Here is an 11,105-nt window from a genome sequence, read left to right on the forward strand (position 1 = left end):
ATGCCACAGGCATAAAAAGTGGGTTTCTGTGTGTGTGTGTGTGTGCACTTCACATGACCTCCTTCTTTCATATCTTTCTTGTCTTGCTCATACCTCTGTCACTGTATTTACAGCACACACAAACGTAGGCTCGCGCAGTTTTTGTTCCCCCTTTTTATTCCTGTTTCGGGGCCCACAGATGGGTGGAGCGGTGTTTGTTCAAGCAGTCATTTAGTGCTATTATGCAAAATGTTTCAACCTTGCGTGCAACTTCCGCTGTAGTTGCAAGGTTTTCAGATGAGTGCATGCATGGAGGCCTTATTGTGGAGGGATTCAGCTTTTAATACGGCATTCCTGTGACTTCATATCAGACTTTTTAACTTCATTTATCTGACTTTCCATCTTTCTGCCTGACGTCATTTAGTGAGGGTAAAGTAAAGCAACCACAACTCTTGAGCACAGTGTGTAGGAAACATGTAAGCACAGACAGAGGGCCCATTCTTATACAAAGTGGGCAGGGTGCAGTGACGCTGTGACCAAAACACACACTTACACAGAGAGGAGGAGGAGGAGGAGGAGGAAAAGGAGGAGGATGAAACAAGGGTAGCGAGGGAAACAGGAACAGAAAGTGACGATGTCAGAGTGAGGGGGACCAGACCAGAGCTGAAGCCAGATGCCAAAACAGAACCAACAGAAGTTAGAGCAGCTAACTGGATTAGACAAGACGCGAGACCTGACCTGCTACTTCACAAGTGCCTGCGGGGTAAGGTTCTGCTTTCAATGAGATCTTAACTGCCACTGAATACTTTGATACTGCTGTGGCTTAAGTTGGTATTTGCTGATGTTTCTTGTTGTTTGATTAAACTCAGGTAAAATTGCTGCTTTTGGGACAATCTTCATTCTTCATCCAAAAAAAAAAAAGAAGCTTGGTTTTGGCTGGGGTTAGATTAGATTTCAGCCAAAAGCGTCTGTAATACACTCTCGTCTCCTTAAAACAAACCATCCCACTCAAACGTCTGTTTCTAAGAACTTTCACTTTGTCCCTCACTTTAGTTTTAAAGGGCTGACTAACTTACTGATGATGTTTACTAGCTTCATCTGGCTGCCCCCTCCCTTTTCTTACTGGCAGTGTGACCTCCACTTTGCTCATTTCATTCCAGTTAGGACTGAGCTGACACATCTGACATGTAATGGGCTTGTGCACTTGCTTTTGTTCACTGTCAAGCATATCTGCGGGCCTGTTGCTACGACAGCAAAACAGCTGCACTTTGAGATCAAACACAGATCATGTTTTCTGCAGAAAAAAAAATCTAGAGGTTTAGCTGTTTACTGGTTCTTGACTCAGGTCAAAACAAACACACCCTAGCGCTGTGAATTAATGCTGACTGATGAGCGAACTGCTCTGACTCGGTGCTCGGGGCAAGTCATTAAAGATTCCTGCCATGCCTTCTGTCGCAACTTTGTCTTTTAGGTCACGCGTGTTCCTTAAAAAAGCAGCAGGGGCTAACTGTGTGCAATCATAACATTTTTTCTCAGCCCCTTCCTGGCTTTGTGTGGCCCAGAAAGGGCCTTTTCCTGTGTACGAATGCCTCAAGAAGAAGACAAAGTCATGAGAAAGTGAAACAGCCGGTGAGTCTCTGAAAGAATGTTGTCATGAGTGAGACTCATTTTAATTTATTTTTAGTAAAAATAAAGCTACAATCTATTTAAAATAGCCATTAAGTTAGGAACAAGTACCGGTCATCTCACAGTACTGCACAGAAACGGCCTGCTGAGAACGAAACAACAGTGGCAATCAGTTTGTTGTTACTTCTCTTACTGGATTAATTCCCTTAGCACGTTGATGAAATGACACGTAGATCATAAAGCATTGTATTTCTTCTGCTAGTGTTTCAACTATAGTTCACCCGTGTATAAACGCATCTCAAAGTGGGCTCTTTGTTCCTGGCCAGAGGCTATAATTATCATAACACTCAGTGACTTGTCCATTCTATTTAATGACTTTCCTACTGATTCATTGTGAGTCACTTCTTTTCTACCGGCTAGATCACACCTCCGTGCTTCACTCCCGATCTCTGTCCCTCTCCGACAAACTTATTGCTCAGCGGCTCTGGCTCGCCGCGGTGGCACAGTTTTCATAATGGCGGGATGATCAGAGTGTGCACAGAGGTGCTGCAGCTCAGCCAAGCTCATCACAACAACATGTACCTGCAGCCAATAATCAGGAAAGATGTGGCAGCGACGCCATCGCTCTCAGGAATATGCGCGGGTTTCCATGTCGCCTGCAGGCAGCCTTTGTTCCAAACGTGGTGCACATTTTTGAAATAAGGCACAATCCTGTGCACAGCTTTTATGTGCTGCTGCTATATGGAGATGAATATTTGGTGGAGTTATTAAACCATCGCAGCAGAACGAGATAACGACGCACGCTGCCCTTGTTTTTCTTCTCATCAGAGGAGCACTGAGTGGCATTAAAATCACTGTCAGTCTGTGCACTGTGTGCATTTTACTTCATTAGTCGACCCAAATGTCCCCACTTCAGCAAAATCTAGATTAGTTTTTTCTTAAATTTGCCGGTGACCTCATTTGCTTCTATTTTTTTTTATGAACAAACCAAAACTGCACAAACTAACACGAAGAGTCTCTAATAACCCAAAAAGAAATGAAGCACAGTTTCTCATGCGGTGGTTTGGATCACTTCTATTTTCTGAAATGGGATTGCTCTTTCTGATCTCTCACTTAAACATTTCAGGTGCTACTTAGCTTTAAGTGCTTAGCTTCCTGTTGAGCAAATGAACAGGAGGGAAGTTAGCGGGCTGTCTGTGGGTAAACTAATTTCACACATGAGGCACAACGCACGGTGGAAGCCGTGCCTATTTGCTCTCCACTTGCAGGTGCATCTTCATCTCTCTTTCTCTGCATACGAAGCAACCGAATGTGAGATGAAAATCTTTTTCCTTCCTGCGAACAGAATACAAAGAAGCCCTGTAGCCGAAAGCTACAGAGACTCTGTGGAGCGTACTTGAGTCAAATGGTGTCTGAAAAACTATAGATGTTTAACAGCATTTAAATAAAAATGTTGCCTCAAGGCTTCAGGCTTAATCAAATAGCTTTTTAGTCTCAGAGTAAGGAACAATATGACTTTTATTTCCACGTAGGACTGACAATTGAAGTTCCTTACATCAAGGATTCCTATTTGGCGGTGGTTTTATTTGAGGCCAGCATAAAATTGTTAAATTCAGACATTTAGGAATACTTAGGCCACATTCCATCCATCTCCTGCTTTGGGATCCATGAGACCTGTATATTCATGAGCCTCCTATAGCAGATCTTTCTCTGGCCTACCTTTCTCCCACTTCACTTCTTTTTTTTTTTCTGACACTGTCACGTTCTCCATCTCAGCGGGATTCTTAGGAAGATTGGTTACCTCTGTCTCGGTCTCACCTTCCCTCAGACACAATCTCCCTCCATTTCTTCCACTCCTTCTTACTCTCTCTCTCTGTTCGCCGCTGTCTTCCTCAGTGGGACTCTTAGAGAGAGAGAGTTGCCCTGAATCATGAATGCCCCTCTGCAATATTAATGAAGGGAAAGCTGAAAAAAATCCGAAGCTGACATTGACAAGATGGGGGGTGGGGTGCAGGAGTAGAGATGTTAAAGACAGAGGCAGAAAGATAGATTGGGAGGCAGGGAAAGAGTGAGGGAGACCGGTTGTCTGCCTGGACCCAAATTTTCTTTTCATGTTAACCTTCTTTTTTTTTTTTTTTGCAGATACATCCACATTAAGTCACTTCTCTACAGCTCGTCAGACTGAAAGTTAAAGGGGAGGAGGACAAGAGGAAACTCGAGAAAACAATTACTGGAATGTCGACCTGGATAAAGAAACTTCCGCTTTCCTCGAGATCAGAATCCTCATATTGAAAGCCTTCTCTAACCAAGTGACCTCTTGGTTTTGTGGATTTGTTTAAATGGGCTTTGGCCTTCTCCAAAGGAGCACTTTAAAGCAGAAAGCATCAGTGGTGTTTGCTTCTGGTGTTTTCATTTAACACACAGAGCACAGCCCTCGTTGGATGGACGAGAGTCTCAGGGAAACGATTTCATTTTGGGCAGTTTTTTAACCTTAATCCAAACACCCAAAGGGCTCAGAGGGACATTATATTTTTTATCATTTTAGTACCCCAGCATCCTAACATGCACATTTGCTGTCTCACAACTATTTCAACTCTCTAAAGGATTTAGCAAAACTTTTCCAACAGTGAGATAGTCTCATTTAAAGGGCTTACACGCCGGTATCCTAAGCCATGGATGGGAAAACTGACAGCATTCAGGATTTTTTCAACCAACTGTGGCACTTTGCTTCAGAAAAACACAACCAGGGGGCCTATAACACAGTCTGCCTGGTGGTCCTCCTGACACTTCCCCTGCTTGTTCTCCTCACAATGGTGGTGGTGTGCTGTCACTGCTGTTGCTGTCGTCATGCCAACAGCTGCTGTTGTTGTTGCTGCGGCGACGCCGTGTCGTCTTCAAGGTCAGAAACAAAGAAGAAAAAAAATTCTGCCAATACCGAAGACTTGTGGATCTCGGTCAAGCCGGGGCCGATGACGCCCGACCGGGTCGCTCTGGCCATGGAGTAAATATCCCTTCTTTGACCTGAGACTGCTGACGAGTTTATGGAAAGGAGCTGATGGAGCATCCCGAAAAGCATAAACCGTGGATGCTCTTGGACTCTGCTGAGCTGATAACCAAACAAAAAGGATGAACTTCACCTAGTAGCGGGCACAGATGTGGTTGAAATATGTAAAGAGTGTATATATCGTTGTCACTTTTCATTCATAAGATGTCGTGCGGTGGTTTTATGACAATGTTTACAGCATTTTTATGAGCATTTTTTTTTAGTGTTTGGTACATAAAGGAAGAAATATGAAGACAGAAGCACATATATAACTGCAAGTGTGTGTGTGTGTGTGTGTGTGTGTGTAAGAGAAGCACAGTGTTATTGAGAGCACTTTGTTCTTAGAGCTCCCATGTGAAATTCACTGCGTGTGTATTTTGGAGAGAGAGCCAATTTAGGGTCTGCCAGTGCTCAGAAAGCTGCATTACTCACATTCAGGCTGCAATGCAGACTGTGATTGACTCTCAATTTCTAAATCAAAAGGCACTGACAATCTAAAAAGCTGAAATCACTGCCTACAGAAACTTTCTTCATTACGACATTTTTCCCCCCGTTTGTTGAAGATGTTACAGCATTGTCACAGGAGTGGAACTTCACTTTCATCAGGCTTTTTTCTGTGTTTTTTTTAATTACATTATTCAGGGCCAAATAAGCATTAAATAAAAGACAATTTGTAAAAGATAAAGTGAGACCCTCCCCACCAAAAGACAAACAAACAACACCGGAAACTAGAAACTAGATACTCATACCAATGGAGGTGTTAGCAATGATGACTAGCCATGTATTTATGGAAATTTTGAACATTTATTCCTCTAAAACGTATGAATATGACTGAAAGAGGTGGCGTAAGTTGGTTTAGAGCAGATCCATATGCACTTTTAATATTCTGTTTTGAAGTCATCACACAGAAAATTTGGAAGGAGGACCAACAACACACTTAGCCCCAATGCCTAACCCCAAATGCGATCTCCTGCCTTTTACCCTCGTATCTGGGGGCGTTGGGGCTTAAGAGGTCAAACTGGCATTAAGTTTGTTTGTAATCACTTTTGGCTAACTTCCTAGCACGGATGTGGACAATTTCAGATTGTCAAAAGTGCGTTTAATTAAAACAAACAAATCTCTGTCTAAGCATACATCTTTGCATATTTCGTCATGCTGAGAGCTTCCCCTACACTTGTGATTGTGCCTTATAACTGCAAAATCCATTTCACGTGGATTTCTTTAAAAAGTTTGATGAGTGCTTACATGGATACTGCTGGTAAACATTATTTGCCAGCAGTATTTTATTGCCATTCTGTTGAGATACAAACATAATGCTGATTAATTGGATCAAGTCCTCACTATTCACGTGTATACAACGTTTTTAGAAACGGGTTAGAACAGTATTCAAAGTATTTTTTGTTTTAGCTTAATTAAATTCACATACTTTTCAAAAGTTCCAGTAAAAAGAAACTGAAATAATCAAACGTTTTGGGCTTCTAGTGGATTGTGCCTGAAGGCTTCTTGTTTTGAAAGTGTACGACATCTCAAGGCCCAATTAAGCAAAAACGTCTCAGCAGTATCATCATCTTTATGCATTAGCTTATTTTGGCACTAAGTTGATCTTCTTGCTCAAGTGCTGCTGGGAAAACCGGCCCCACTCATTTCATTACGGCTCAGACAGATATGTCCCCATGTGGAAATCTGGGTTTGTCTCTTCTGCTTTATGTTCACAGAGAGAAACTATACGTGTTGAGTTTAATATGAAAGCTTGCCTTGCAAAACACAGGCAACGTATGATGACTAATAATTGCAAGAGTGAGACGTTTAACAAGAAAACACACTGCCATGTTCGGGGTTTTTTGCCGAACACGTCATCGTGGTTTGTGTTTGTCAAAGTAAAATTTACAGTTTTTACTGGTTATTAAATGCTGACTGTGGCAGGCTTCTTACAACATAAATAAAAATGTAAAATGATGTTAAAGACTGAAAAAAATTAAAGGAATAGTTTGACCTGTTCAGAGTTATTCTTACTACTTTTACTTTCTCTGTGAGAGGTACGTGATTCAGCTTCATGTCTGCATGCTAAATATACACCTGCTGTCGGCAGCTGGTTAGCTTTTCTTATTACAAAGACAAAGAGAAAACAGCTTGTCTGGCTCTGTGCAAAGGTAAGACAGTAATTACTAAAGTAGTGATCAGTAATTGTGAAACAAGAATTCACAGGTTACTTGGTTTTTTATGTGGTAACCTATTCTTGTTGACCAGAAGAGACTTTTAGAGGTACAAGTTGAGTAGTAACTTCCTGTTTTCTGTCATTTGCTAACCTCTCCTAGTATTTTAAACTGAAAGGATATTGAAGCTTAATCCAAGGATATCCCCTTAAATACCAGAATATGAGTCACACATTCAGTAAGATCCATAAACAAATATAAGCACTGATTCTAGAGACTGGAATCGGGGTGAAAATGTAAACTGTATGTCCAGCATGGATGCTACTGTGATGCTCCCTGTTGGTGTGAGGACTTCCAGAGTTCTCAATATGCTCAGTTAATGAAGGAGTTAATGAAGCTGTAGCTGTCTCATGAGGTGGTATGAGTCAGTGACCACTCCGGATATTTTTCCACTGTAAACTTTAATCAGTCCAAGCACACAATACACATAATGGTCAATCCCGTCACATACTGTTCCAAATGGATTAGCCCACACAGCGGTGGCTCATAACAGACAAATGGTGCAGAGTGATCATTTAGCCAAATGATCTACAGAAGCTAAGAGGCAAATATATTTGTTTACACTTGCGTCTAGACAAAATGCAGGGATGCTAGCGTTCTGCTAATTTCCTTAATTTGCTAGCAGTTGATAGGCAACATGATAATTTCATCAATCAAGAATTTATAATAAAACTGAATTCCCCATTTTCCAACAATAACCTGACAATCTAGAAATGCAGCTATCTCAAAAATATACATGCATGTTAAAGAAGCAGCTGGTTGTTGTAATGGTGACTCTCGAGGAGGCTTTTGCTGAAGATTTCTAATGCTGCTCACTTGATACAGAGAATCCATGCGGTCAATGTTCCCAGCACTTGCTAAAAGATATTTCTCCACAACTGAAACACTTTAAAAACCAAAAAATTGAATTGTATCGACATAAAGAAAGTATGTTCTCTTTAAGTTCTGCTAAAGGTTTTATATAAATGGAAATCATAAAAAATAATCTGGTTATATAGTTAACAAAAATGCAGAAGCAAGGTGTGAAAAACAACAACTTGACGTAGTCGTTGTCGAAATCGTGTGACTTTCTCAATTTCGCACATTGTTGTTGAGGATTTTTGTCCCACTCTTCTTTACAATGTTGCTTCAGTTCACTGAGGTTTCCTGGCCTCAGTGCAACACCTCATCTTTCCTTTTTCAGCCATTTTCCTGTAGATTTGCTTCTGTTCTTCTGTTAATTTTCTTGTTGCATGACCCAGTTTCAACATATTTTGGTTTACAGAGTTCAGTTACTGCAAGGTGTGCAGGTCCTGTGGCTGCAAAACAAACCAAAATCATCACCATCACAAATGCTTTACAGTTCACGAGATGATTGTTGTGATATGCTGTTTCAGTTTTCACCAAGTGTGGTTTGGTCTCATCTGTCCAAAGGACATTTTATAGAAATCTTGTGGTTTATTCAGATGCAGTGTAGTAGACTGCCATGCTATTTATCGAGAGAAGAGGCTTTCTTCTAGCAACCTCTCCAAATTAAGCCATACTTTTAGTTTTTTTCTAATTGAGTCTGAGGTGTAGCTCTTGGAGTTTTAGCTGTTTCTCTTAGTGTGGCACAGTCTGGGGTGAATTTGATGGGGTATCCACACTGGGAACACTATCTTGAATGTTTTCCACTGAATAGTCTTTCTCACAGTAGAACAATGGACTTCAGATAATCTGGAAATGGACCTATAACCCTTTCCAGAATCACAGGCAGCAACAATTGCTTTAATAAGATCACCTGTATGGTTCAGACCTGTAAAACTGACACAAATGCAGATTTCATAGATGTGGCCACACTTGCTGGTCATCAATTAATCAAGTAATCAACTGAGTGTCCCACACTGTCCCGATATATAAAACCTTAGAATTAAAAGAGGGTGTACTTTCTTTTTACCATGACTGTATATACTCATCCGTTCTATCAAAAACACAACAAACATGTTGCCCACATTATTTTTCTTTGTGCTCCAGCTTCATTGTGTCTCATTTTGAACGGTCCCCTCATAAAAACAAGTTCACATATTCAAATCTCCCCTTTTCTCTTTCAGCATATTTTAATGACCCGGCAGGCAGAAGAGCGCAGTTATCACAGACTGTATGTAAAAAACTAGCATATGGCTTCCAGATTCCCAGATCCCAAAAAATGATGACAGTGAGAAAGTGCCTTAAAACTGAGTTTATGGTCTCATTTAATTTAAAGTCTTATCTAATACAACATGATGTGTATTTTCTAATGTTGGTCACCATCAGTGGAACATATGAGCATGTAGTGTCCCTTCATTTAAAAGTTAGTTTACCCTCAGGCTTCAAATGGTCACAAAATGATGGTAAATATGGATAGAGGCTTCAGAATGGCCACAGTTGTTGTATTAAGGTTTCTTTTGTATTTTCTACAGTTTAGTATATTGCACTGCTTTCCTGCTTGGTTATGAAGGTACACCAGGAATTCTATATTTAACAGGGTGCTAATGCTAACAAGCAAAAAATCGACATCTCTGTATTCACTGACAGAGCTGAGCTTTGAGTTATCAGTAAGGTTAGAATAGTCACTGCAGAAAAAAATATGATTATGGTTGGTTATGACAGATGGTAAGCTTTTCATAATACAAAGACAAAGATAAGATATAATTACTAACATTGTAATCAGTCAAATTAGTTCTTGTGAAACAGGAATTCACAAATTGGCGGGTCTGTGGTAATCTATTCTTGTCGACCAAAAGAGACTTTTAGAGGTACTACGTGCTTTTTTTTAAAATTTGGTCGCTGGTTTAGTAGTTATGTCTCGTTTTCTGTTATTTGCCTTGGGTCGTACTTTAAACTGAAAGCATATTAAAGGTTAATCCATGGTTTTCCCGTTAAATACTAGCGTAAAGACACACATGCAGTAAGATCCAAAGATTAATTTTATCACTGTGGCAAATATAGAAAGAAAATACATGTTTATGGTTTTTATTGAACTTTTTCACACTCTAATCATATTTTAAATTCATTCCCGCTCATTTGCCTGCCGATTAAATTGTTTACAGGACAGCCATGGGTAACATATTCCAAATATGGCTTGCTGTTTTTTTTCACGTCTCTGTACTATAAATATATATATATTAAGCTCGAGTGTCTGATAACACTTTATTTCCGCTCATGTCCACACATCCATGCCTTTTTCTTCAACACTTGTTAGGCAGAGACTTGACCTCCGTCACTTTAAACAGATGATAATTTATTTTCAAAGCACTGTTTAAATTAGCTGCAGGAGTTGGGGGAGGGGAAATAACACATAGTGTATATTGTCTTCAGTTCTCTGAGATCAGAGGAAATGGAGGTGAGAGTATTTGTCATCTGTTTCAGCGTCAGATCTACCCTTGTGGATAGCTTCCTGCAAGATCGCACTATGTTGTTGTTTTTTTCCGCCCGTCTAATTATGCATGACATTGTTTACTTAAGACATGTTTGCATTGTTCCACAGTTAAAAAAGTGCTGATGTGATTCTTTTTGTTTTAATTATGTGCATGACTGAGTTTTGTTGGTTGCTCTGCATGCATAATTTATCGTGATATATAGAGAGACAATGATAAAGCATATAAAAACAGTATGGGAGATGACAGGGACAGAAATAAAGTATTTTCCTAGCTTTGTGGGATCTCATTTTTCTATTTCTAATTTAAATTGAAGTTAACGGAGCCTTTAGGTTTTGACACGAAGTCATTATGTTTTCGTTTGCACAGGCGTCTTCATTCAGTGTGGCTGCCAGGACAATATGCTTACAAAAATTCACTGTGTATACAAGCAATGCGTTTACTTGGAGCACATATGCATGCCAATGAAAACGAAGTTGCTGATCGCTTTTGCAGCGTGTCAACACACCGCGCTTGAAGAGACCACAGGAAGTATGATGGACTGTGAAATGTGAGGATAAAATAAACATAGACTATGATCCCTGCTGTGGGGCATAAACATAGAATATGACGCCTGCCGTGAATGATTCCATACTGCAAAGTTTTCTATTACACAACAGGACCATCCACCGTTACTGCGACAAATTGCAGCAAAAAGTCAACTAAAAGCTGGACCATTGTTTAGTTAGGTATGAACTGCAATCAAAGAAAACGGAAAGCTGCTGAAGCAAAGCAATTAATAAGCACTTCTGCCCGCAGTGATCCTCGTGAACATATAATTTTCATCATTGATTTGAAAGCCGTAGATAAGAAATCTTTGATGCACATAAT

The 11,105-nt window shown here is 40.2% G+C and overlaps 1 protein-coding gene across 2 annotated transcripts; it reads left to right on the top strand.

The window, feature by feature from the left end:
* The first annotated feature begins 615 nt into the window (after positions 1 to 615).
* Positions 616 to 10,480, top strand: kiaa0040 (KIAA0040 ortholog). 2 transcript variants are annotated; one of them, XM_085390040.1, is made up of 2 exons: positions 616 to 742; positions 3,748 to 10,480. In XM_085390040.1, exon 2 carries the CDS (start codon positions 4,278 to 4,280, stop codon positions 4,608 to 4,610), a length of 333 nt encoding a protein of 110 aa, XP_085246166.1. In that variant the 5' UTR covers positions 616 to 742; positions 3,748 to 4,277; the 3' UTR covers positions 4,611 to 10,480. The 2 variants fall into 2 exon arrangements, with proteins under 2 accessions (XP_085246166.1, XP_085246167.1); XM_085390041.1 differs by lacking the exon at positions 616 to 742 and adding an exon at positions 1,490 to 1,608.
* The last annotated feature ends 625 nt before the right edge of the window (positions 10,481 to 11,105 follow it).

This window comes from Rhamphochromis longiceps, linkage group LG18 (assembly GCF_057381845.1).
Source record: "Rhamphochromis longiceps isolate RC_006_pf linkage group LG18, R_longiceps_female_GT1.1, whole genome shotgun sequence".
NCBI lineage: Eukaryota > Metazoa > Chordata > Actinopteri > Cichliformes > Cichlidae > Rhamphochromis > Rhamphochromis longiceps.

Excerpts from the sequence above, each read along its gene's own strand:
- kiaa0040 (XM_085390040.1), top strand. The coding sequence starts at position 4,278 with ATGGATGGGAAAACTGACAGCATTCAGGATTTTTTCAACCAACTGTGG.